The sequence below is a fragment of the Ictalurus furcatus genome, chromosome 15 (assembly GCF_023375685.1).
Source record: "Ictalurus furcatus strain D&B chromosome 15, Billie_1.0, whole genome shotgun sequence".
In the NCBI taxonomy this organism is placed as follows: Eukaryota; Metazoa; Chordata; class Actinopteri; order Siluriformes; family Ictaluridae; genus Ictalurus; species Ictalurus furcatus.
This window is the reverse complement of record NC_071269.1, coordinates 15,811,404-15,839,349: the sequence shown is the minus strand read 5'-3', so window position 1 is coordinate 15,839,349 and position 27,946 is coordinate 15,811,404. Positions and strand designations below refer to the sequence as shown.

Sequence of the window (27,946 nt, the reverse complement as noted above, 5' to 3'; positions counted from 1 at the left end):
TAAAAGAGAGTAGTTTATCTATACATCATTATTAACCTGACAGTAATTATTTTTCTAAGAAGATGCAGACGGTGAGAGGTTTCAAGATGAACATGACTAATCATAAAATCGAAATAACCGAATAATCATCTGGCAGACTGAAGCTAGACATTGTAAACGGCAAGAAGTCAAAATGACAGACTTTAGAGAAACAGGTTAGTCCTGTTCTTGGACTAAACTGATCATTATTTATTTATTTTTACCCTGGACTACCCTGAACACCGGTTCGCTCTCAGATCTACTGTTCAAAGTTTGAAACTGTAGTTATAAGCAGACATATATAACTATCATATAGTCTTTTAGTTAACTCACTCAAAGTTTTTTTTTTTATTTATATTAACCATTTAATATCTTTTATTCACAGCAGCATTCTTATGATCAAACCCTTAGCTTCTGCTTAATATGCAATCGAATATAAACAAGAAGGGTGTATAAACAAGACAATCCACTCAAAAAACAAAGAAAAAAGTGTAAATGACAAACATTTTTACATGACAGTTTATCAACATGCACATCTGTAAGTTAGGTTTTTGCAATTAATGCAGACATTTCCACAGGGTGTTGCATGTAAAAAGGAGACAGAGGAGAAGAAAAAAAGTCCATAACTCAAAATATTACAAATAATAAACAAGTGACACTCCAGAAAGATACAAAGAAAAGCACTCCAACAAGCCAGTCCACTTTGGGTGTAAATGTGAGAGTGAATACTAGACTATCTGTCCACTGTGTTAACAATTAATACGTGGGGACCAAACTGCAGGGGGGTAACAACTGTTCCACTTTTTTTGTTTTAAATCCACGATAAACCGTCTTAACACCTTCAAAGAGGATGAACACGAACGTATGAAGACGACGTGGCCGTGTTCCCCCCGCCTGCATAATTATACCTCTGCACTCCTGTCATTAGTGAACGTCTGTGTGCACATCTCTTCTTATGAAACATCTAAATCCAAACGCTGAGCATTTTCAAGTGTGTAGGGAGACATGCGCATTTAGCTAATTTCTAATATTTAAAAACATTGCACATGTGCAACAGAAGCACCTTTTCCTGTGCTTGATCAGGTGATGAGCACTGAAGTCTCTTTCAAGGAAGAATTCTCCCTGAGGCGAGGGCTGCTGTTTGGTGGTCATTGCCACAGCTTTAGGGTTGAGTTTAGTCCACCTCTTCCATGCTGGTGTAGGACGAGCCGGAGCATTCTGCAGACCGGGCAAAGAGGTCGGACGTCACTTCTGCACCCAACTGAGGGGGTCCTTCAGGGTCCAGGTCTGTCCCAAAGAGTGCCTGGCTAGAAGCCTGTAAAATAAACCATGGTTATAATGGGAGATTTCACACCCCTTCTGGAGCACATGAACGCCAACTGAGAAAACGCTGCACACTCCGTAACTAAAGTGAAGCGTAAGAAGAGAAAACATTTACATTCTTGCTGCAAGAAATGTCATTTGTTTGACAGTTAGAGGGGTTAAAAAGAAATTGTGCAATAACACATTTGTGCAATGGAAAACTGTCATTTTATTTACAAAACAGAAGTACAGGTAACTCTACTACAGCACATAGTACACTGCTGTAGATTCTGTTATGATTATTGCTGTGACAATAGAATACGATCATAAATAACTTAATAAACATATTATAAAACATGTTCTAAAACATGTAGAAGTATTTTACACCGTATGCACAAGCCAACTGATAATTACATGATAGAATTAATCTAAACCAAATGTTGCCTCGTTGCAAAAATATACACAACAGATATATGGAAATGTAAAGTCTATATGTAAAGTCACATTTTACACCTCTCCAAGACTCTTCTGAAGATTCTCATGAGAATGATGTGGAAAACAAGAACCATTTAAAAGTTACTATATATATATATATATACACACACACACACACACACACATATATATACATATATATATATACACACACACATACACACACACACACCCCCCCAACATCATACAGAAAATGGCTGTTCTTCCAGTTTCAGGGTGGGTGTACAGTATATGCAAAGGTGCAACAGCATATACAAATCACAAATATGGAATAAATTGTTTAAATGGTAAATTGTTTAAATTTTTTTATCTTAGTGCTTCTACAAACTTCTTTACACTGTGTCTCATTCACACACGCCGCATGCGAATGGTAGCAGAGCGACCATGGAAGGCGCTAGCTTGCCATCGGGAGCAACTTGGGGTTCAGTGTCTTGCCCAAGGACACTCCGGCATGTGGAGTCACGTGGGCCGGGAATCCACCTGCCCACCCTACGATTAGCGGACAACCCGCTCCACCACCTGAGCCACAGCCGCCCACAATTTTATATTTAGTTCAGTGGTATTAAAATCGGTTACTGAAGCCAATTATACACACTGCAGTATAAATGGCTATTATAGATTTACATCCCTGAGACCATGACCACTCCAGCTAATACTACATTCCCTTACAAAGTGAAGGCCCACAAAATGCCTCATGAAGCCTCAAGAAAACACATTGCTGGATGTCTAATAACATTTACGAACCTAGAGGTGTTCATCAGGACTGAGATCCCACAGGAATCAACAAAAGGTTTTTCAAAACATTTTTATTTTTATTTGTGAACTTTGTTGTGGTCAGAAATGGGAAGTCAGATATGAAGCCCACAGGAGAAAGAAAGACCACATTCATTAACATGAGCTCATGTGAGACGTATTGTGACACTGTGTGATGCATTTGCTGCTTTCTTTCATTTAGCTTTAAAACTGCTCTAACCTGGTCAAAGTCCTGCACACACCTCTAAACAAAAGCCAGCATGGGAATGAAAAGGGTAAGAAAAGACAGTGATATTACCACCACCTAACACGAAGTTAAAAAAAGAAATAAATAAATAAATTTAGGGAGAGAGAGGAAAATCAAATCAAAACAAAGCAAAATCAACAGCGTATTTTTTCAGACCATTTGGAGAGGTTAAGCCACGTGACTTGACATTATAACAAAAAAAGCTGTCTTCATGCTGGACGGATGGCAGCACCTATTAGTAAGAAACTCGCCGCAGAAAATACATATTTACACATATATATTTACGCAGTATAAGAATCGCCATTATGGACTGACTTGAGTTGTGAGCAAATGGCTATACGGAGCTTTATATTTCCATGAGAGTATATTAAACTCAAATGCAAAGTCGGTGTGTTAACAAGTTTAAGACTTTTTCCCCCCAACCTAAATCTGAAGGCTGTTACATGATCGATGTGACATTAATATGAAATAAGAGGGTAAACATTGCTAATGGTATAAAACAGAGTTACAGGATGCCCTGAGTTTGCCCTGTAATCAGGTTTCTTAAGGTTTGCTTCTTAAATAGTAAAAATTACTGTACTGTAAAATAAAAATTAGGAATTCATTTTATGATACATTCCTGTATTTCAAAATCAAAGAAATAGATAAACAGACATTATTTAAAAAAAAAAAAAAAAAAAAATTCATCCCATTTTTATATAGAAGTCACAGAGAGGCCCAGAGCCTCATCTACACAATAAATAAACCATCCAGCTACAGTAACTCCCTTTTGTGTATATTCTAGATACACGTTACATGTGTGTGTGCGTGCATGTGTGTGTATTTATATAGAAATAAACAACACACACTGTACATATATACACTCTAAATGTGTGACACTTTTCAGCTTATCCCCAATGAGACTTGTATATCAGGGGACAGATAATGTTGAGCAGCAATGCAAACACTGCGGCCATAGTGCCCAAGAGGAAATATTTGGTACGATCATCATCTGAATGATCAGAAACTCGTTCCTGTCTGCGCCATGTGAGCCCTCCATGGCGGTCATCCTCTTCCTCCAGCCTTGTCCTGGGCCTTCTCGGTTGGAGTCTGGGCCGAAAGAGGCCCCAGGAGGATGCGCCTTGTTGCCCTTCTGCTTCTTCCTCCAGTTCCTGCCATATCAGAGACGCCTGCGATTGGCGGAAACCTGTGTCAGCTTCTGCGACAGGGCCGGGCCTCAAAAGCACCCAATTATAGCCAAAACAGTACCTCTGCTCACCAATATTCCCACTATGAAATGATACTACCAGCATCACCTGAACTGAGCATAAACAAAATATTATAACTATATCTTTTAAGTCATACCACCAAACATTTCTACAAACATTACTGACTTTAAAAGCATTATAATAAACAAACAAAAGTAATTATGTACATTTAGTGCAATGGCAAGGCTATGGTAACTGTCGCTGGATAGTTGTCTACTAACACAAGGACAGCTTTGAAAACAAATAACAAAAAAAAACAAGGTAATAAAGTAGCTCTCATAAAACCCTTTTTTTTGGAGGGATTTTTTTTTAGTGCAAATCTTGGGTATAAATGTTCCCACATGGAAACTAGAAACATTTGCACTTTCCAAAAACAGTTTATGTGCAAGTCTCATCCTACCTTCAATGGATAATCTACCCTAAATATTGTAGACTTCAACAGTACAGCAAATTGAATTGTGTTCTTTGGTATGCTGGGGACAATTCCCTAGCTAAGCAGATGGCAAACTTTGGATAACGCCTAAATATCCAATGTGTGGTTCAGCTGTGACTTCTCGGAGTAGCGTACAGAACATAAAAGTTGGCATTCAGTCATCTTTGATTTGGGGCTTTTTTTTTTTGGGGGGGGGGCTAAAGACTAACTAACTAACGACAAGGTTGTCCTTTCACTCACCTGTAAGAAAACATCAGCATAACCTTACATTCATCAAAGCTAATACCCGGATATTTATTTGGCCTGAGTATCATTTAGTGCAGACACCAAGTTTAAAAAAAAAGAAGAAAAAAAGAAAAGAAAAATGTAGCATTATTTGCCACAGAGACAGAATCAAAACCATATCATAACTAGAAATGCTTACATTTCTTTACTCTGGCACACAATTGCACAATGTTAATTATTTCAGAACGCATGCACAGGCATACTAACAATATTTTTTTGCTTCATCATGCCCTCATTTATTTCCACACCACATTCACAAGGCCATGTATATATAGCAATTTGACTGACTTCGTATTAGAATGCGTGTCAAACTTCTACTTTTACACAATTGACTACTACTACTGACGACACAATTTACACAGTCTGAAATTTGGTTAAGAGACGAAAACTTTGTTGTTGTGCTTCCATTAGATTAGCATTTTGTAGCTAAACATGAAATAAAATAAACCTAATCTTTTTTTCTTTTTGTTTTTTTAAGAAAACTGCCAAAGACAGATGTTAGCATTTGAGATGTTAGCAACGGTATGAATAAATAACATGTGCAACACGTACACTTCCTCAAGGTGAATTTAACACAATCTCCAACATATAATAACATGAATTCACATTTCCCTGTGTAGGGTGCAGAACGAACTTAAACAACTAAAATAGCCATTAATCATCCAGACGAGTAAACTTTTCAAATAAATCTCTTCAAAGTCATCAAGTGTAGCTTTGGCAAAACCAACAGCATTTTTTTTTTTGCATGATCACAGAGCTCGTGGGAGTTGAAGCGGCTCAGTTGGTGAAAAGTGAAACCGTTACACAGAAGAGAGTGTAATCAGCTCACCTGACTGGCAGCAGCTCCAGCTGCAGCAGGAGACTCGGCTCCCAGCGGGTCGAGCAGACGAGGCGGTCGCTCAACAGGAGAGTTCCTACGCCGGTAGAACAGCACGTAGGCATAGCGCGTCACCACCTGGCTCTCTTCTACTGTAGTCACGGTGCTGTCATCAAACAGACGCCAGCCTGAGCAAGAGACACAAAACCAGTTAACGCAGAGTGAACTTCTATTGGCCAAGACTCACTCATGTATTTGATAAAACGTCTAGACTTTTCTGCAAAGATGAGAAGAATATTTAACATTTATTTTAGGCAAGCTCAGGTCTGCTTTACCAAGTTTTTTTTTGTTGTTGGCTACTTGGTCTGATATTGCTTAATAAAAACTGACAAAAATGTAATAATATCCAAAGACGACACAGAATTTCAGATTCAGTCTTAAAATGATTTTCTCACCAAGATTTAATTACAAGCCCTGCTTAAGACCTAGCAGATAGTAAGAGCACGGGTTCCATATGTGATGCAGATATTACAGAATATATATATGAATTATTATATTATAGAATAAAATTCAAATACATGCACCGAACACATAAGTGCACTATTTCTCATTACAAGGAGTTTATGAGAAAGAAAAGGAAAAAATAAAAAGCTACACCTACCAACATCACTGCGCTGACTGTTTTTGTCATTGGGTAGACGAGCATAGGCTGTGTAGTGACCTCCGATCATTCCTCCATAGTGGTTTATAACAGCATATAGGTCATAAATAGGGGGCTGCTGGACATCTTCCTTCTGGCCAATACAGAACTTACTCAAGTCCAAGTTCCTGAGGACAAAGGCAGTTGGTACTTAATACATTTCATAATTATTGCACAATAAACAGGCAGAAAAATAATACACTTAGGATATACTACATATAACAAAAGGCTATAGCTAGAAGGTATTCCTACCTCACAGGGAAGTCGACCATATCATTGATTTTGTCTCTCCAGATGAAGCTCCGGAAGGAAAATCGTTTGAGCTGGATGATGAGCACATTCGGCAGACGCCAAAGCAGAAGCTGCTTGGAGGCCTCCCTGTGTTGCTGACATTTTGGACAGTACCTAAGAAACAGTATTGCATAGAAAGCATGAAGTTAACTACTGAGGTTAATTCAAAATGCACCCTTTCCTTTTATATTGCACTCTAAAGAGGGTGAAAGCCACTATTTCACAGGTTTTTTTTCTCCATTTCTTACCATGCTTCTTCAGGTGCTAGCACCTCAGGCTTGGTGAAGAGGTTGAGGCACTGCTCAAGCGTAAAGTGTCCTGCCCTGGCGGTCTCGCTGGCAGAGCCTGGGTCCTCATCAAACTCCAGCTCTTTGGAACGCACCAGCACATACTCTTTTAGCCGCTCATTATTCTTCCACACCAGCTCCAAGGCGCAGTCTTCAGACACCTCCAGTACTCCATCACCTATGTATCAACATGTGGATTTAAGCTTCCTCTGAAAAAAAGGACAGACTTTGAATAAAAATGAAGGTGCGAGCAACAACAGAGGTTTAACCTTTGTCTTCAAGTTTTAGTTCCTTGTTGTCGGCATCTTGTAGCGAGATATAGAACTGAGAGCCACTCCTGTAGCTACAGTCTAAGGGTTGTTGGTACCCTGTGATGGCAGCTGAAGTGTGTGCACACACAAAAACAAATGTTACTCCAGCAATATCCAAAAATTAAACCCATGAAACACCTTAGAATTGATCCTATTACGAAGTTACCTTCTGGTTTCACAGCCTTTTCACATGATGTTTCTTTCTCTCCAAAAAGATCCTGGGAGCTAGACAGTTCAGAGAAGCCAGAGTCTGTGGTGCGAGTGGACAGAGTGTTCAGGTCTTCTGCTGAGTGAGCGGAAACCTGTGTTGTTGCCATTTCAGGAGACACATTGTCCTGTTCCTGAGCATCCCCTGCTTCAGTTACATGAAGTTCTTCCTCATCTGCCACAGGTCCCTCAACAACTGAACCGGTTGGTAGAGGGTGATCAGCACGAGACACACTCGCCTCAGGCGATGTCCGACCTGACTGGAACGGAGGACGGAAAACATTCACCGAATACCTGCATGGGAAAAGAGCACAGTCTAAGAGGGATAGCCAGAGCAAACTGGATGCGACACGGCTACATCCAAACAAAGGTTATCTGCAGCAGGCTTCGTTCAGCATACCTGGAATACCCCTCAAGGAGCTGAGTGAGGCGGGTGTAGGTCAGCCTTGACTCAGGCACACTGATCAAAAATGGCTGTCCCACATTCTCAAAGTTGGGCCGGCATAGAGATTTATGGTTGGGCCAGTGGTTCTTCTGGCAAGCCCTATATCACAGCAAAATGTGTTATCATATCTTAGAACGGTGACAACTAAGAGTAACGCCACATCCACAATCACAACCAGAAACTGAATGCATGACTCACTGGTTGCAGTAGCCCACACGATAGCAGCGTGTACAGCGCCTCAGTTTCTCTTCATCTGACAGAGGAGGTTTCTGGCAGGCAGCACACTTGGCTACAGGAATACTGGGAACCTGAAGCCTCTGCAGATGTACATGAAAATAGGTAAGTGAACATAAAAACAAACACTTAATGTGAAAAAAATTCAGCTTCGAATGTTTGCAGCAAAGTTGTGAGACCTGATGGACCCTAAGCAGCACCACTTTCTCCTTAGTCAGCTCTTTGGACAAGACCTCGAAGCAAAAGAGCATGTCGACAGATGAAACAGTATCCAGGGAGTGAGAAGGCAAGAATATCCGATGGAAACGATTTTTCACCACCTGGCCAGGAAAGGACATTTTAAACCAATAGCTAAACCTTTGAACCTTATCAAGATTTAGATCTATTTAGGATGAGCTGACATTTGTCAAAGATTTAAATAGTAAAGATAATAAAAATCTTAAGGTCAAAAATTACATACCTCTGCCAATCTTAGGTTCTCTGGTTTGACTCTCACACTCCGGGAAATAGACTCCAACACTTCTGCTGTGCTTGAGTTCTCTTTACTAACACTCACCAAAAACTACATAAAAAGACATCCAGAAAGCTAATTAGCACAATAAATAAAGTAAAATGAAATGAAACGTAATGAGCAAAAAGTACTTGCTGAGTTTTACCTTGACCGGTTTCTTGTGGGGCTCTTTAGCAAAATAGAAGACAGTGAGCACCTTTTGTTTCTGAGGTAGAGGAACAGGCAGGTATAGGAAGGGATCAAAGGTAATGGAAACCTAGAAGGAAGAGGGTAAGAACTGATTAGATTTCCTTATGACAATACGTAAATAAATAACACAGTGACATACCATCACATTTAATACCACAACTTTGATTTCTCTAAGTTTTTCTATTTCACACCAGTCATAAAACCCAAGCCCCTTATGCTAATAACATGACAACAACCACAGAGGGTCACTGTGACCCAGCTTTTAAACAATTTATCATATTTTTGGTGTGTATTTGTGTGTGTATATAAAAACATACATACACACAGACATACATACATACATGAGAAAGAGCGACACAATTATTTACCTTTGCACACATTGGGCACACAAGCTTTGATTTATACTGGCCTTGGAACAGATCAACAATGAAAGAATCATTTCTCATCTTGTGCCTTTGCCATGCTTCCTCCGCTACAACCTGTCAAATCACAATTGCCCATACAATACGCATTTAAACTACAGCAAAGTTTTCCCCACTTTAACATAAAAACAATAATCACATAACATATATTCATATTACAAATTTAAATAAATTCAGAACAAAAGACTAAAATCTAAAAGTATTATCTCTGAAGTATATAAGCAATATAGCTACAAGAAGTCGCTGTTTTTATTATGAATATTGTTCACTACGAATGCAAATTACTAGCGCTCTACAGCTGCAAGTTTGACTCATTCTGAGGCATGTTTGTTGTGTGTAACAAGAACTGTGCTATACTGGAACTAGAGAGCAGGAGCAGCACCTCATCCTGGCGGCCATCTGAATCCACGGTTTCTGTGTACGGTTTGTTTTGGATACGGTTCAGGTCCTCGTGCAGACCATCCAAAAGGAAGGCCATGAATTCTTGGGCATCATGTTGAGCATAACCTGTAAACTGACTGGCCTTACTGGCCACTATTGCCTACAGGGGGAGAAAGAGGAGAACATTTGTTCAGCTGGTTGACATGGGCTGTTCAAAGAAGCAGCAGGACCTATGGCGAACTAGGGAGAGACTATAAAGTACAGCAGCAGTCAAAAAGTAAATATTCTGGTACCTTTAATTTGGAGGGTTGAAAAGCATGGTGAGTGCCTTTCCACAAAGTGCGCAGCAGCACCGCAAACCCAATGGCCAACCTGCCACCTGTGCCTAGGGGGTTATTACAGTTGATCTCTGTCTCAAATGCCCGGTCTAAAATCAGGGGAAATAGAAAAGTTAACATGTATTAACAAAACAAACAAAAACTATGCCAGCGCAAATAAATAAATAAATAAAAAGACAACAGATTTTCTCAAAGAGTACCTCCACCAGAGGGCAGTGATTATCGTTATGATTAGTTTTGAATGCTGATATTGCTTTGATCATTTGGCACTGATAACCCCTTACCATGGAAATAGTCTCTTAGTTCCCGTGTGTTGGAGAGAGACTGGATCACGCTGTTCATAAAGCATGTGTTTCCCAGGTTGACCAGTCCTGTGAAGCCAGGGAGACACACCTTCTTCTCCTCCTCTTCCTCGGGTCGCTCACTGCCTGCAGGTGGAGCGTGGGTCATCGGCTGCACCATGCAGGTGGGCTTCGGCTGGGGACGAGAGACAATCCAGATCGGTTAAGTGCAGAAGATGCATCCAAGAGGACCCAAGGGCATTTCCCCACTGCGCATTCAGAAATAAAAACTGGCCTAAACAAGAACTAAGATTTCTAGTTTATTTTCCACCAACTTGAAACGGCTGCGGTCAGAGTCACAGCAGTAAAAGACGGCATCATCTTTCAAGTGCACAACACTTGGACACCTTAAGACCAAAATGTAAGAAGAGCTTGAACTTTTTTCAACTTTTTTTTTTTTTTTAATTCATTTTGGATGTCTCTCTTTGTATTTGTTCTTTGGAGTGTTACTTTTTGGTTCAGTTTGGATATATATCTATAACATACTTTAATATTTATTAACAGTTAATATATATTTATATAATATATGTATTTATTTCATTTTAAAAAAGTACAGTACGTTTTTAATGGTACAATCAGCACTATTTATTTTTGTAATAAAGTTCAGCAATATTTTACTTTGATGTTTTTTCATTTAGTATCAATTTTAAAAACTACGAGTTGATTAATCGGTTATCGGCAGGTACTGCCCAACTTAGTTATCGGTATCGGTAAAATCCCCTATCGGTTGACCTCTAATTCTTAACAGCTACATACAACTGGATCCTTTCGATCAAGGCTGATGGTCAACAGAAAAAGCTCACCTCTAGTATTTTGATACCAAAGGTTCTGGTACTGTGTGCAGTAGGAAAAGCCCACTTTCATCACATGTCCTAACACAAGGACTTTGAGGAATGATAAATCAAATTAGATCAAATTAAAAAAAACAACATTCCACAGTTTCTGTCTTACCGTGGTAATGGCTGGCTCTTGCTTGATAGGTACATGATCAGAGACAGAGCGTGGAACCACGGCATCTAAAGTACCGTCCTCTGGAGCCCGAGAGGACTTAGGCTTCTCCTCCCCAGCCCGCGGCTCCTCCTTGGCAGGCAGAGCATGCTGACTGCTCCCTGGCTGATTCTTGTCGAGGGAGGAAGGCCCGGAGGGCACAGCAACCTTCGCGCCCCCCACTGCACCTTAAACAGAGGAGAATAGAGCTTGTGGTTAGAAAACAAAAGGTCAAAATTAAATAACAGTTTCACAGGGGAAAACCCCTAGCTTTTCAACATTATATTCAATAATGATTGTCCAGATTTGCATTTCAGTAGCATAAAAGTCTGTCTTAGCTACAAACGGAAGTTAAAACGGGGCATCATTAAATGCCAGACTACTGCCATTAGTAAGAAGTATAATGCTGTCTGGACTGGGAGATTGGCAGAGGCACAAGGACATGTTAGGCAGCAGGTCTGTACTAGATCATTCTCTGCTTACACACTCCTTCACTGAATGGCGTCCTCATGTCCACATGTAAACACTTGTCTGCTGCTCCACCTACAACAGAACCCAAGCTTATTCAAATTAACCAACTCATCTGTTTTGTCTAAAAACTACAGCAGTCACCTACATTGATATGGTCACAGTCTTTCCCACCCACTATAGTGGAGTTTGTCGAAATGTGGCATGACAAAACTTCTACCTACTCCCTGAGAGAATTTCTACAGAAGGGAATGTAGGACTGTCCTGTAAAATCTGCAACTTGCTGGGATGGTTGGGACATGCCTTAATCCTTTGCCAGTTAGTTACCACACTATGGTGTGCTACAGAAAAAAAAAACAATACTGACAGCAGAGCTCTCATTCACCACAAAGTAGGTCAAAGTCCCAGCCAAGGCATACCAAACAATATACTCAGCTGCCTACTCTCATGTACATGCTATTACTAAGGGAACTAGCTGGGCCAAGCAATCACGGCTGTTACTAAAATGTCCTACAGGTGTAACCTAAAGTTTTTAAATGCACTTTCTGGTGCATTTTATTAGATACATATACCTTGTTGGTCCACATTAGAGGTGCACAATTAGAAACTATAAAAGTGTGGGGAAAGCAAATTTATCAGCTAGTCCAGATGATGTTTCGGTTGCCTAGAAACCTGATTAACCAGGTTAAAGTGTAGTAGCATATGTAATTTAAACCCAAAGCCTGATGAGCTAGTTAGTTAATTAAGTGCAATAAAACAAACAGAAATGAGGAAGTTCTCGAATGCGCATGGTATGGAGGATTCCTCATAGTTACAGTCCTTGTCCGGGAAATTCTGGGTTGGCAAACTACTCAAGACCCAGGAGCTACAGCGAGGTTATGAAAATTCCATCAATGTAGTTTTTCAACATGAGAATGGTCAACAAATAAATTGAATAGAGATGTGTGTAATGATCTGGTAGTAGTAAGTAGAAGCCAGGCAGCAGACCTTGTGGAACTTGGGCTTCCAGACCTCCCCATCGCTGACTGTGCCTCTTCCTCAGGGTGATGTCTATGCGTGATGGCGTGAAGGAAAAACTGCACTGTTCCGGCTGAATCATGTTCCTGAAATATTAGCCAATATAAAATCCTAATTAAACACATGCAGGACAAACTAGATACCAATGCTTGAGGTACTAACAATAACCACCAGCCAAGAAGCTCTTACCTGAGTTTGATTTGCCACTTGAAGACAGTGTTTGGTCCACAGTCCGGATGTCGACGTAAAAAATTAGCATCACTGAAAGGGGGAATATGATAGTAACTGAAATGGGGGTGGATTTCTATTCAGGTAGAAAAAATAACTAAATTTTTAATAAAATGTTATGCTGAAGGTTAGTTGCATTTTTATTAGTAGCCCTTTTTATTAGTTTGTAATTTCAGGAAATCGTCTGAGTGAGAACACATTTCAACGAGTCAGGGCAAACTAGTGGGCCTATTTCTGTCACCCAGCACAGGGCTTGAAGACATTAAGAAAATATATAAATAACGGATACTGCAAATCATTTCTTTAAAAGATTAAATAAAGATAGAATTACACTGTCTTGGTTTAAAATATATTCATTAAATCAGTAATATATTTAAAATTTTTCAGTACTTTGCTAGTATGCTAATTATTCATACCACATCATGTATAAAGTTTACTTGATGTTTTCACCACATTCACATTAGAAAATTGCTACTATACTAAGTTGAGTTTATTGAAATTGTTTTTATTACCCCTGCACACCTCAATGTCCAGTGACAGAATCCAGAAACAAAACAAAAACAAAAACACTAGAGTAATTTCATAATGCTTCTCTGATATTCCTGATTATTGCTCTACCCAACATGAAAATTATCCTTGAACATCCACTCACCTGGTCTGGAAGATAAGGGTGAAGTCTTGTTCCCTGAAGAGCACCCTGGAAATCTCCCTACAGATTTCCTTCAAGTAGACATTGACAACCATCAGGTCCGTCCCTTTCTCATACCAGTCATTCTTCACAAAAGACAGGTTCACCATTGGCTCTGGGCCTAAAAAACAAACAAATAAAATAAAATAAATTATTTAAACCATGTTTTTGCAGGTTTCAGCCGTTCTGGCGTCTTCATTTAACCAGTTTTCAAACAATAATCCCCATGATGCTCCAGGGCCATAACCTTTAGGTATTACACACATAGTACTTAAGATAAAACAGGACAAAATATAAAAATCTAATGACACTGCAACTCAAGCTTTGCATGCTTCATGGCCTTTGTCTACTTGGGCTCCAATTTAGTCGGAGTGCTGGACTGACCTCTGTCCTTCTTCTCAAGAATCTTCTCACATGGCTCCTCTTTAGATCTGTCCCTCTTCTCCTCCTCTGTATTTTTAAACTCTTGCCTCTTGGAGTCAATTGTTGGAATGGTCTCCCCAGATCCCAGATGGTGGGCTGGAGCATCTGTCTGTCTTCGGTCCTGCACAGCACCATCAGTCCCCCCTTGCTCTTTGTTTTTCTCTCTGTCTTCTGGAGCAGTTCCTTCTCTGCTGGTCTCCCCAGGTATACAGGTTTCTCCAGGGGTTGGAGGTATTACTCTGGGAGCAGAAGGCTCATGGGGCTCAGGCCTTGGCTCACAAACAGTTACCTGATCCTTATTTTTACCTGCTTCAGCCTAAAAGACAAAGACAAGTGACCGGTATAACAGCAATGTTCTATAATAATGATATATTTATTTGCATGGAGCTGGTCAATAGATGAAAAGCATGAAAACATCTTTGCCACGTAGATCCCAGATGATCTGATATTACACCTCACCTGAGTGCATCTGTCTGTCTTTTTTTCAATCTCTTTCTCTTTTTGTGACCCCTGGCATGCTTTAACCTGGGGTTCTGATTTGCCTTCTTGGGGAACAGAGGACACGGAGGCAGATCCATGGCTTGTTATGGGTGTGCTGTTGACTACTGGTTTGGGCTGATGCTCTCGTGCAGGACTTGATGCTACAGTGGGCTCCTTTGTGCTTTTGGAAGGACGGACAATTCTCTTGGCAGTGGGCTCAGGAGTCTGGTCTCCTTTACAGCCTGGCTTGGTCTCGGATACTCTGACGCCTGCATTCTCAGAGTTCTCCGCCTGTTTGTTCTTCAGCCCTCTTTTTACACCACGGTCAGGTTTACTGCCTTTCTGATCTGTCGGTGGCGCCTGTGCTTCTGCTCTGCTGGACGTTTTGAGTGTTTCAGAGCCCGACATGGACTTCCCAGACAGCTCTGTTGAGGACTTGTGACTGCATCCATTCTCCCTCAAGATGTTTACTGGGTCGTTCTCTTTGTTGTTCTAAAGCAAAACAATGAAAACAGGTTGAATATGCACCAGTGAAAAAAAACTTTCCTTGAAGGTACATCCATTCAGAACAGCCAGAGTAACTCTTCATACCATAAGAGTGGGCCAGTTGTTGAAGGGGATCTTCTTGTGCATGACGAGCTGCAAAATGCTGCCTTTCTCCTTGTACAGCAATTTACTGCAGGAGCTCTCTATCTCAGCGTGTAGGTGACAGCTCCACTCACGGCCATCTGAGATCACAGCACAAATGAATTCAAACCGCGACACAATATATCAACGCGTAAACGAAATATATTACAAGAATGGGAATGAGCATGTATGCCCGAGTTTTAAATTCAGTGAAATATGACGGCACATAACTTTGCATGTTTAGTTTACCTGGGAAGCGGACTTGGCAGGCTGTATCTGAAAAGGCAGAGTCGACATTCTCCACCTTCAGTGCACCCTCTCCACATCGCAGCCTGACTATCACCTCATCTGCATTCTGCTTCCAGTCTAGAAATATATCTGTGCAACACACACACACAAATCAGACATGCACATTAATGCAGTCTTGTCAGCACCTGGAAGCTGGCAGTGAAAGTAACTTTCACACTCCAAGAAACCAGCTGATGTAAAACAATCCAACAAGCTTTCACACTATGCCTGTAGCAGTAATTGAATAATCTTATTCGGCAAACCGTGTGGAAAATAACTTTAATTGGTTTATTTCCACTTCTTTTCAAGTCGTGAAGTCAGTATAACAAGTAAATTCTACTTTTGATGTCAGTGTTACATACGCAGCAGTAATATAATGATGATAATAACAACAACAAAGTTAGTAAATTTGTATTTAAAAGGTAGCAATAAAAAAAAAACCTTGTAAATCCTGTTTTGTTAATTATATAAGTAAACTAAAAGAATATGGCTAAAATCAAGACTACAAATTACTTTCGTTTTACTATCGGCGATGGCTCTTCTACTTTTACTTTAACATGACTTGCCAGCAAAGTGGAGATCCAGGTAAGTGAGGTGAAAAAAGAAGAACGTGTGCCTCACTGCTTGCAGAACTGAAGTGCTCTCACCAAATACCAATACATTATTTGTAAACCGTTTCATTTTTTTTGGTTTGTTTTTTAAAGAAAGCTTCATGTTAAGACAAGTTCAGGCAATGGACTTCTTTTTCCTCAGTATTTGAATGGGTTAACAAAGTTAAGTTAACAAATCCTCCATGTAACAAACCCAAAGACTGGTAATCTGACAAAATATTATATTACTGTTGTTAACTATGAACAACAGTTCCCCGACTTGGGAAAAAAAAATCACCGTTTGGAAACATAGTTAGCTTCTTACACAGTCACATTAGATAGAGGATGAAAAAAGAAAACCTTGTCATTCACAGCACCCTGTGATATTTTTAATGAACACACTTGCCATCACTTCCCCTGTGTTTTCAAGTCAGCCATCCATATGCTCTCCATTATAGATACTTTTGCCTGAGCTTTGAGAACTGACCTTAGATTTGCACATTTATTGCTTGTTTTTCCACGTTCACATGACCTAGGTTACTTAAGACTGAGGTACACAGCCTAATCAATAAGCAGTCCATATAGAGGACATGGTCATGAAGGAGCACTGCAGGGTAGGTAAATGTATGATTATGCTCATTTTAAGATCCCAATCAATATTTAACACTCGTTGCGTAATTTTTGACAAGCTTAAACTGTTAATGCAGTCTTCCACAATGTTTAATTCATACCCTACACCTCATGTCTGAGATTACATGGTTACAGTTGCTAAGCTACAGTCGGTCATGGCTGTTTAGTGGAGTGGTTTAGTGAAATCTGCAAACAGAGAAAGGAATTAAGTCATGCTTAAATACGGATCAATCCAGAACTGGAGATATGAAATGTGATATAATCCAAGCAGCAGGACCAATTCCAACACTTTACATGAGAACACTAGACTCGTTCTCAAAACTCATTCAGCATAAATGATGTACTGTACCTGATAGCAGGTGGAGCATGGAGAATTTTGCCAAAGCAGAGGGAACATATCTGAGTGACGGCTAATTTACCAAGTGGGTATAATTAAGTATTGCTGTATCCAATAACAGATTTACATACAGTCATGTGAAAAAATAAGTACACCCCATGGAAATCGTTGGCCATTTTGATGTATTTGGACAAGCAAACTTTTGATCATCTTTGAAACAGTGCCTATTAATGAAGTAGATTTACTTGAACAAAACTACAAGGAAAATGAGCTTTTTCAAATATTTATTCAACAGAAATATTAATAGATGTGATATTTTTCTGTGGAAGAAGTAAGTATACCCTTGGTCTCAGAAGCTAGTATTGCCTCCTTTAGCAGAAATAACTTCTTGTAGGCATTTTGCATAATTGTCCACCAGGCTGGTTGGAATTTTTAACCACTCTCCCATGCAATATTCTTTCAGTTTGAAAGTTTTCTTGCATGTACGGCCCATTTCGAATCCCCCCCACAAAATTTCAATGGATTCAAATCTGGGCTTTGACTAGGCCATTCCATGACCCTCCATTTCTTGTTTTTGAGCCATTCCTTGGTAGATTTGCTAGTGTGCTTAGGATCATTATCCTGTTGAAAGGTTCACTTTCAGTTCAACTTCAAATTTGAGACAGATGGCCTCACAATTATCTTCAAGCACTCTTAGACATGATGCAGAATTCATAGTTGAATCAACGAATGCAAGCTGTCCAGTCCCTGAGGCAGCAAAGCAACCCCAAAACATTTTCCATTTTCCAAACATTTTCACCACCGTACTTCACAGTTGGTATGAGATGCTTCTCCTGAAAAGCTGTCTTTGGTCTGCGCCAGATATATCTGCTGTTACTGTGGACAAACAACCCTATTTTTGAGTCGTCTGTCCAGAGAACATTATTTCAAAAGGCCTGCTCTTTGCCTATATGCTCATTGGCAAACTGTAGTCTTGCAAAGGCTTTTTCCTGGCACGCCTCCCATGCAGGTCAAATTTGTATAATTTCTTTCTGATTGTACAAGCATGCACTTTGACACGAACAGTTGCAAGGCTTACTAGCAGATCCACTGATGAAATTTTGGGGTTCTTTATTTTGTTTTATATTTTACTTTATTATTTTCCTTACAGTGGAATGATGTATTTCAAATAATTTGGAGGTTTTTTCCCCAATCGCTTGCCAGACTCATATGCATCAACAAGCTTTTTTTTCCGAAGGCCGCACGGATCTCTTTAAATTTTGTCATGATGACACCACACACCTAAAAAGCAAAGGGAACACCAGACACTAGATATGAGAGGGGTATAAATAAGACAGGTTCCACCTGTACTCCCTAAGCAGGTTCTAATCACTGGAACCCAATCTTCAACACCAGATTTTAAGGTTATGGATTTGAAGGTGTGATAACTGTAGGGGTGTACTTACTTTTTCCATGTGACTCGTGTTTTTTGTTCATTTAAATTGTGAAAATTACTACAAAATGACAATTTCTTATGTCATTTTATAGAGCGTATCACCTTTATTAATAGGCACTGTTTCAAAGAGGATCAAATGTTTGCATGTCCAAAAAAAAAAAAAACAAAAAAAAAACAACCTTTCTATGGGGCGTACTTATTTTTTCACATAACTATCTCTATATTACGGATTTCCTTACTGAATGACAAATGTAAACCAGTAAGAGATCGTTTGTTTAGAGAATATCTGTAGCTGGACAAAGCACTCGAGCCGCAGCGTAGTGCTAAAGGGTAGAGTGTGAGCCCAGCATGCTGAAGAGGTGCTTGTGTGTGCTGGACTGAGAATTGGTGCAGGGTAGAGCTGCTCTCATGACCTTCACAAAGACCTGCTTAACTGAGGCAGTCTCTCACAGAGCTGGATTACAACAACACTTCAGCATTCAGCAGGCAAGAGAGCACAGACACAGACATGCACTACCACACAAACAAACAACACACTGTATCTCCTGAACAGGACACAGGTCTAATGTCTCGTGAAGCTCAAAACAGGAAAATGGACATGCTGATGAGAGAATCACAGGTTTGAGAGTCTAAAATTGTGTGGAAAAAAGTGTCATTTTGCAAATAAGTCCAAAAAGCAAATAAACAGTCCCTCTAAAACTCATATTACTAATATTTGCAGGAGCTTGCAATTTTTCAAAATTACTGCAGATTTCCCGCAGATACGGGCCAAGACACATCATGTGACGTCATTAAAACGCATATTCAGCCATAGCACTCTTCGACTGACATGTGTCGAACATGTGCACAGCTAAAAAGGTCTCATTTACCAACAAACATCACTATGAAAGACCGTGCAAAACAAGTTAGCAAATTCTGAAAAAAGCAGCAGCAAAATCTAGCAAATTTGGCCGCAACATTCACAAAAAGCCTCAACGAAATCCTGTACGGATTGAATAAAGAGCAAATACTGTAACATTTAGACTAAACAGTCAAGTTCCTTGGAGGGTGAACGTGTCAACCATTTAATGTTCTTTATGAAATGAAAAACATATCAAAAGTGGATGGGTGAAGGCTTCTACAGATGACGACACCAGGCTGGGAAAATCCATCAGTAAGAGCGTTCTCGCAATCATTCTAGAGAAGTTGGAATAAGATGAGCAATACTACAGTGAAATTGTAACATGCTTTGGTTTGCATTATGTCAGCACTTACTGAGGAACAATACAGCTGCTGAGTTTTGAAGACAAAGCAACACACTGAATCACAGTCCATGCTGTATCGACGTGGCAAAGTTTCCCCCAACTTATTAATTAAGAAACACACCTCAAATTTTTTGCTCATTTATAAACCCTTAAGTGTGAACAGGTAATAGTCCCAAAGTGATATGTAGAAGAGAGAACCCATATAACACTGCCCTTTGTCTTTACCTTCAGACAACAGTTTCGCTTTCAGTCCTTTGTCTTCTTACGCACACACACAAACGTTACATTTGAATAGTAGAGGTCTCTCACACACACACACACACACACAAACACACACACAGTGCTGCCCTGCCTTGTAATTAAACAAACCATTGCTAATCATACAGTAAATGACACAGAAGAGAATGTCGGAATCTTTTTTTTTTTAACTACTTCCTCATAGCGTTTATGGTCTTTATTGCAATTGGATGCAAACACCTTCCCACATTGATTCTAAAGCTTGTTTTACACAGTGTGATTTCAGAATACTTTTAAGATTATTGCTTGCTTACTGATTATTATAACACCATGAGATTATCTCAATATTCTGACAGCAGACTGTCTTATAACATGTGTTCTGCATACCAGATTATACAATGAAGATCCACTAATGGTAGACTTGTGATCAAAGAAAGTGACCACATTCTGCTTATGTCTTCAGCCAGTGCAATCTGAAATTCACACACAGAAACATTCTTCAAAGTGTGCCAAAGGTAATTTTTCTGTACACTGCTGGTGGCTTGTAGATGAGTATCGTAGCAGCAGACACACTCGGATTGTTAATAAAATTTCTGACACTGCCAAGTCACCATGCGCACTAAATCAGCAAAAACTAAAAGTTGTCAAAATGGTACTCGGCACATTATACATAACCTCCCTATCTTTCTCTGAATGATCAAGGCATGGTGGCAGAAGGTGTCACATACATGCAACGATCATAAAGAAAAAAGTTACACCAATCAGCCATAACATTAAAACCACCTGCTTAATATTGTGCAGGTCCCTCTTTTGCACCAAAACAGCTCTGATCCATTGAGGCATGGACTCCACAACACCTCTGCTGGCATGCAGTGGAACCTGGCATCAAGATGTTAGCAGCAGGTCCTTTAAGTCCTGTAAGTTGCGAGTTGCGGCCTCCATGGATCAGGCTTATTTGTTCAGCACATCCCACTCGATCAGATTGAGATCTGGGGAATTTGGAAGCCAATTCAACACCTTGAATTATTTCAAATTACAATTTGTCATGTTCCTCAAACCATTCATGAACAATTTTTGCAGTGTGGCAGGGCACATTATCCTGCTGAAAGAGCCCACTGTCATTAAGAAATACTGTCACCACGAAGGGGTGTACTTGGTCTGCAACAACATTTAAGTAGTTGGTATGTGTCAAAGTAACATCCACGTGAAGGCCAGGACCCAATGTTTCCCAGCAGAACATTTCCCAAAGCATCACACCGCCTCCACTGGCTTGCCTTCTTCCCATAGTGCATCCAGGTGCCATCTCTTCCCCAGGTAAGTGATGCACACACTCCTTGCCTTCCACATGATGTAAAAGACAACATGATTCATCAGACCAGGCCATCTGTTTCCATTGCGCCATGGTCCAGTTCTGATGCTCATGTGCTCATTGAAGGTGCTTTCGGCGGTGGACTGGGGTCAGCATGGGCACTCTGACCGGTCTGCGGCTTCGCAGCCCCATATGCAGCAAGCTACGTTGCACTGTATGCTCCGACACCTTTCCATCACAGCCAGCATTAACTTTTTCCTCAATTTGTGCTACAGTACATTTTCTGTGGGATGGAACCAAACAGGCTAGCCTTCGCTCCCTATACACAGCAGTGAGCCTTGGGCGCCCATGACCCTGTCGCCGCCTCGCCAGTCATCTTTCCTTTGACAACTTTTGTTAGGTACCAACCACTGCATACCAGGAACACCCTACAAGACCAAAGGTTTTGGAGACGCTCTGACCCAGTTGCCTAGCAATCACAATTTGGCCCTTGTCGAAGTAGCTCAGATCCTTACACTTGCCCATTTTTCCTGCTTTCAACAAATCAACTTAGAGAACTGACTGTTCACTTGCTTCATAATATACCCGACCCCTTGACAGGTGTCACTGTAACAAGATAACCAAGGTCATTCAATTCAACTGTCAGTGATTTTAATTTTATGGTTGATCGGTGTAGTTCTTTCTTCAAAGTAGATTATTATTCAAAATAACTTGAAAATTTTAAAACTTATTTTAATTGGTTCTTTTCCAGGGATGCATGACGGATTTCAAAATTGGGTGATTATAAGACAAGCACTGATATTATGGTACTTGGAGAGTAAATTCATGGGGTATTAGGATTTCATTGGGTAAAAAGACAGATGGAGAAGCAGATGTTATTTCTGAGAGCAACCAGAGAAATAACATAATCTACTTTGTTCAACTGATATCAGGGACACATCTAAAAACGTACCATACAACTGACACCTATTAACCCACTCACACAGATGAATAGGTGGATCGAACATTTCTACGCAACCAATCCTGATAATATATTTTAAGGAACAGTCCTTACATAAAAGTCTTCCTTCTTTTTTTTTTTTTGCTTGCAATGTCTTTATTTCTTTATTATACTGACTGTTGCAGGATTAGGAGTTACTTCTCCTTCTGCTTTCTCATTGCTCCCTCACACACAAACACAGCAGGGAACAAATGAAGTCGCAACCTCACATTCACAATGAAAAGCAGGGAATGTGTGCGTGGTACAGCTGTGCTATAGTAGAAAGGGGTGGAGAGTATAACTTGGAGTCATTTCCTGTCAACAGACAATAAGTAGGTGGAATATGATCAGTGTCAAAGTCTGTCATACCACAAACCTGCTAAAGGGGGGGAAAAAATCGGCACATAAAAGTCACTGTGAAGAGAGGGAGGAAATTTTTCTGATCATTTTAGAGATGATATAAAGACCAAAGCTTGGAGAGACAGATACTGACATTCATTTAGCAAAGCCATCTCCAAGCTTCTGTCACCTGTTTATGCAAAACAAAGAAACGATGGAGACGAGCTTTAAGACAGGTTCTGTGTTATGCTCAGGGCAAGATTTCTTTTACATCAATCAGTCAACACCACACATGAAGAATACACCAGTGATTCAGACTGGAAAATACATTATATGACCAAAAGTATGTGGACACCTGACCACCAGACCTCTGTGTTTCTTCTACAAACCGTTGCTACAAAATTAGAAGCACATAACTGTACAGGATGTCTTTGTATGCTGTAGCATTACAACTTCCCTTCATTGAAACTAGGAAGCCCAAACATGTTCCAGCATAACAACGTCCCTGTGCACAAAGCAAGGTCCAAGAAGACATAGTGTGCCATGGTTGGTATCCAAGAGTTTGAGTTACCTGCACAGTGCCCTGACCTCCGCCCCACTGATCACCTATGGGATGAACGGGAACAAAACCGCACTCCAAAATCTATTGGAAAGCTTCCCAGAAGAGTGGAGGACATTATTACAGCAAAGGGAGAACTAAATCTGGAATGGGATGCTCAAAAAGCATATGAGGGTAACGGTCTGGTGTCCACAAACTTTTGGCCATCTAGTGTATGCCAAATCCGACCCAATATTTAACATACACACCAACGCAGATGCCGATACTGCAGTATATTTCCTCCTATACACACACACACACACCACAAAATTAACAAGTTGATTTTGCTTTGTGTATGTGAAAAGATTTTCCCAAAACCATATAAATTAATTCCGGTTACAGATTTCAAATAAACTGTTTGTATGTATCATAAACTGAGCAGTCTGCAGACAAGCTCCATTCATATGTGCACAAGTTCAGTCAGTGCATTAATTTTTAATTGTGTTAAGTTTTAAATGATTTCACAGCAAAGCCTCATCGCTGAAGCATTATCAACATGAACATACAGCAAGAAGAAGAGTTTGTGACGCTTCATATTTGCATGACGCTCAGGAGCAAGGAAGCACCGGTTGTCAAAACGAACATGAAATGCACACATTATCCATCAGTATAATGCCTTTACTCTTTTTCTAACATTACCCACCTAAAAAACCACTGTCTGGAAATAACTTCATAGAGATATCGATTTTATGAAATTATTATTATTTTTTTTTTTACATAACAGCATATGTATCGTCCCAAGTTAGTTTGATGCCAAACAAAATTACTTTTGAAATCAGATTCACATCTGTAAAATGAGATGATTTCTCAGAGGACCATTTTACTGCACACGCAGCGCATCATGACTGAAACATCCATACAGACTTGATAATGAATGTAATCAGATACAAAAAGTTTATTACCATAAATGTTATTCTCCTGTTTACTGCATTATTAAAAGGAGTGTTGAATCAAAATTTGCGAAATCATAACAGCGTCTTAATCTGTCTCGGACAATCGGTTTTGCGGTGTTTACATGACTCGATACTAATTCAAATATTGCCAAACTCAGATTAAAGTGCACCTATTATGGTCTTTCAAGTATTACCTTTCATGTAGTGTGCTATAGAGCGGTTTGTGAATGTAAAAACGTCTGCAAATTTTCAAAAAATCAAAGCGCACGGCAAGCAGAGTTATTGATTCCCAAAAGAAGGAACCGATTCTGAACAGCTGAAACGAGTCGTTATTAATTCCAGACTTACTTCCTGTACAAACCTACATAGGTTTGTAACAAAAAGCCCCGCCTCTGGTCTTCACTGGCCGCTCTCTGACAGCGCTAGACCAATCACAACAGACTGGGACATCTGACCAATCAGAGCAGCTTATGCTCTCTGAAAGGAGGAGTTTAGAATGAATCCTTTAGAATGGATCATTTAACGAGTCGTTTGTGACACTGGGTGGGGGAAAAAAAGGTAATGCTGCAGTTTAAATTATGAGCACATTAAAGTGTTTTTGATCTTGGATGCATGTAAATCTATGGTATGAGACCTTTAAAACAAAATTAGACACGTTTCAAAATCATAATAGGTGCGCTTTAATATCGGAACACCGATGTGCATGTAAACGTAGGCTATAGGGCTGGTCGACATGACAAAATCATCATATTGCGGTACTTGTGGACGTTTCTACGATACACATAATTTAGCCCCGCAAAACAGTAGCAAAATAAACAAACAAACAAACAAAAAAAACTGTTAAACTAAGTTTGACAACACTTTCCTTTAATGCCTACAAAGACTACGTTTTCAAAAAAATTACATAAAATCGACGACATCCATTTCAGCACCGTTTCACTTGTAATGACTAAAAATGGAAAAATGACGAAATCACAATACCAATGATATCTCTGAAAAGTGTATCGTGTAACCATTTAATCATGATATTCATATATCGATATATCACCCTATAGGGTCCAAAAGAAAATCAGTGGTATTGCTAATCCCAAATACAGGCATGCTGTTCTAAGTCCCAAAATAAAAGCGGCCAGTAATTAAACATGCCCTTGAACTTGCCCATGAGCTGCATCATGGCTCTGATGGCTCACCTTTCTTCGTCTCTTGGTTAGCCGCAGTTGCAGCACGCTTGGCCTCTCTGCTCTCTTGGTTAGCCCGATCTTTTTGCTTCTTCTTGCTGCTGCTCTCCTCAGCTCCTCTCTGCGCTCTCCTGCGGCTCGCGTCGCCCGATGCAGAGCTGCTGCTGGCCATCTTCAGCCACTTGCCGCTGACGGGGCGGCTGTCCCTCACCTCGCTGCCGCCGCCCGAGCCGCTTTCACTGGGGTCTGAGTCCGAGCTGCGCCGCTTCCTGCTCGGGCCGGCTATTTTGGCGGCGTTGCAACTCCCAGAACAGAATCGGGTTGTGCTGAACACAGAGCAGGACAGCAGTGGTGTGTGTGTGTTAATAAAATTCTAAATAAGACTGCAAAACCCCTATTAAACCCTGTGTCTAACGCGGTGTCTTTGCGTTAGCTGCAGTGTCATGCTAACACCGTGAGAAACACAGAGCACCGAACCTCGGCTAACTCCAGCTGACGACTCCTGCTTTCCGATTATTATTTTTTTCCTTTAGATTTTGATTGGACAACTCAACACCTTGTCCGATATCTACAGCTCGACAAGCTCGTGTGAAAGGGTTCAGCTCGACACAAGGCCACGCTATCATGCTAGCTTGGCTGATAACAGAAGGTTACGTACCTATTTACTTGTAAACATTAAATGTAAACAAGATGTCAAAAGCGCACGCAGGTCAATTAAATAAATATAAACTCCACGTATTTTCTGCCACAAAAAGAAGGACTAGTAAATTGCTGTAAAAACAAATGTCTTCGGAGAAGAGACCTGACTGAGGAGAAGAGAGGGCTGCTCTTCTAGCTGAATGTTATAAATCATCGATGCCGGTGTCCGATAACATGAGGAGAGAAACCGGATTAGCTCGCCGTCATTGTTGCGTTAGCTAACCGGCTAGGTGAAAGAAAAGGCGTTGCGGGGAATATAGCTAACCAGCCGGCGCGGAAAATACTTTAACTGTCCATTAAGTTTCAGTCTGTCAGCTGTCTAGTAAAATGTTAATTACAGTACCAGACCAGTTTTGGGAGTTAGCTGGTTAGCGAGTTAGCCTGGTTTCGACCCAGGTTGTTGTTTTTTTAGTTGCTTTGTAAAACTTTTTTTGTTGGTTTCCATAACTGAATAATGTTAGCTGCTGATTTTTATTTTACACCACAATACATGACATGGTATTTATATGATATTAACTAGGCGAATTCCTGTTATTATGGGGAGGGGGAAAAAAGCCTGACAGAAAGGAAGCTAAAGCGGCTCCGACAGCAGAACCGGGTAGTGAGAGCTTCAGCAGGCTGCACGGAGAACCTTGGCGCACAGAACATTAGAACATTAGCCACGAAGACGTAAACACCGGTTGGTTGGTTAGCTAGTTAGGTAGTTAGCTAGTCGCAAAGCCGGGTGGAGTAGCATACTAAAGATTTCTCTGTTCCAGAGGTGAAACAGCGGAATTGCTAATGATTGATTAAAGATACGCTTCATGATTGTGGCTAATGTCAAGAGTAATTTCAGTGTCAGTTAAACCCGCCGGCGACGCGATGTCACATAAACCCCGGGCTCGGTACAATAATAAAGCAAGCGGGCCGTTGACGTTACCTCGAAACTAAAAGCTCCGGTCTTTCCAGAAGGTTCTAGCCAGGGCCCATGCTGCTCGGCGACTGACAGCGGAGATTTAAAAAAAAAAAAAAAAAAAAAAATTTTAGAACAAAAATCTTTCCTCAATCCGATCAGCAGATCCCGGCTAACAGTTCGCAGGTTGGGACACAAAACAAACCGGAGACGGGTTCGAGAAATCACACGAGCTATCTGCCTTACTAACCGACGCGACTTCCGGGTACAGAGAGCGTTGATTTAATCCACCAGCAGAGGTCAGTAGTGTATATTCACCACCTAAGAGGGAGGATAAGGAAGCGGGTTCTAATTTGCTGCCTGTGAGGTGCATTGCAATTGAGTTGAAAACCTTCGCAATCTTTTTTCTCCCCTCAACTAAAGCCGTGTTCACACTGTACGATTCTTTAAAATAGTTCTTTGCGACTGTTGCTTGTCAGACTGTATGGACTTGATCCCCGCTGTAAGCCATGTCACACTGTAGGATCTCAGTGGTCATTAATGTCAGACTGTACGACGGTCTAGACGCGGAAAACGGACGCACACAAGAAGACTGGTACAGCGTAGGAGAAGCCACAGTACAGGACTGTGCCTCAAATTTTCTGACACTGCCAGAATTTAATCGGAAGAAAAATTTGATCGCAACGGCCATTACATTTATTGCATTAATCGGCTGACGGGGAACACGTCAAACTAGCGATCAGAGACTACAGATTTTGGCCTAGGATTATCGGAATCTTTTAGGATTCTCAAAATCGGTCTCGATCCACCAAATCGTGGCCAAAATCTCAGAATTTGTAATGGTTTTAATAAATAATAGGAATTATATTGATTTTAATGGAAACTGTAATGCTCCCTGTGGGGCTCTACTGGTAATTTGTTGCCTTCTAATGGTGGCATGTTATGTCTGGATACCATTAAGGACCAATAATGGTAATGATTTAAATGGTTAGCTAATGGTTTGTAATGGTATTTGTAGTGGAAACCATTAGAATTTGTGTGATGGTTTCTATTGTTTTCCCCACCAGCAGGGTGGTAATGGGCGTTCCTTGTAGACAGACCCTTCTCACTCACTCCACCTGCTATT

The 27,946-nt window shown here is 40.5% G+C and overlaps 1 protein-coding gene across 4 annotated transcripts; it reads right to left on the bottom strand.

The window, feature by feature from the left end:
- Nucleotides 1–5: 5 nt before the first annotated feature.
- Nucleotides 6–27,358, bottom strand: usp19 (ubiquitin specific peptidase 19). 4 transcript variants are annotated; one of them, XM_053642651.1, is made up of 26 exons: nucleotides 26,848–27,355; nucleotides 25,242–25,555; nucleotides 15,422–15,550; nucleotides 15,137–15,273; nucleotides 14,525–15,037; nucleotides 14,027–14,381; nucleotides 13,607–13,763; nucleotides 12,916–12,987; nucleotides 12,697–12,812; nucleotides 11,206–11,423; nucleotides 10,198–10,390; nucleotides 9,869–10,002; nucleotides 9,577–9,735; nucleotides 9,141–9,251; nucleotides 8,729–8,839; nucleotides 8,533–8,634; nucleotides 8,252–8,392; nucleotides 8,037–8,155; nucleotides 7,794–7,937; nucleotides 7,353–7,687; nucleotides 7,145–7,255; nucleotides 6,837–7,053; nucleotides 6,550–6,702; nucleotides 6,259–6,425; nucleotides 5,610–5,785; nucleotides 6–1,333 (listed from the first exon to the last, which is right to left on the bottom strand). In XM_053642651.1, exons 2-26 carry the CDS (start codon nucleotides 25,399–25,401, stop codon nucleotides 1,193–1,195), a joined length of 4,371 nt encoding a protein of 1,456 aa, XP_053498626.1. In that variant the 5' UTR covers nucleotides 25,402–25,555; nucleotides 26,848–27,355; the 3' UTR covers nucleotides 6–1,192. The 4 variants fall into 4 exon arrangements, with proteins under 4 accessions (XP_053498626.1, XP_053498625.1, XP_053498624.1 ...); XM_053642650.1 differs by having other exon boundaries at nucleotides 11,206–11,429; nucleotides 26,848–27,354; XM_053642649.1 differs by lacking the exon at nucleotides 6–1,333 and adding an exon at nucleotides 1,526–3,984 and having other exon boundaries at nucleotides 26,848–27,358.
- Between the last annotated feature and the right edge of the window lie 588 nt (nucleotides 27,359–27,946).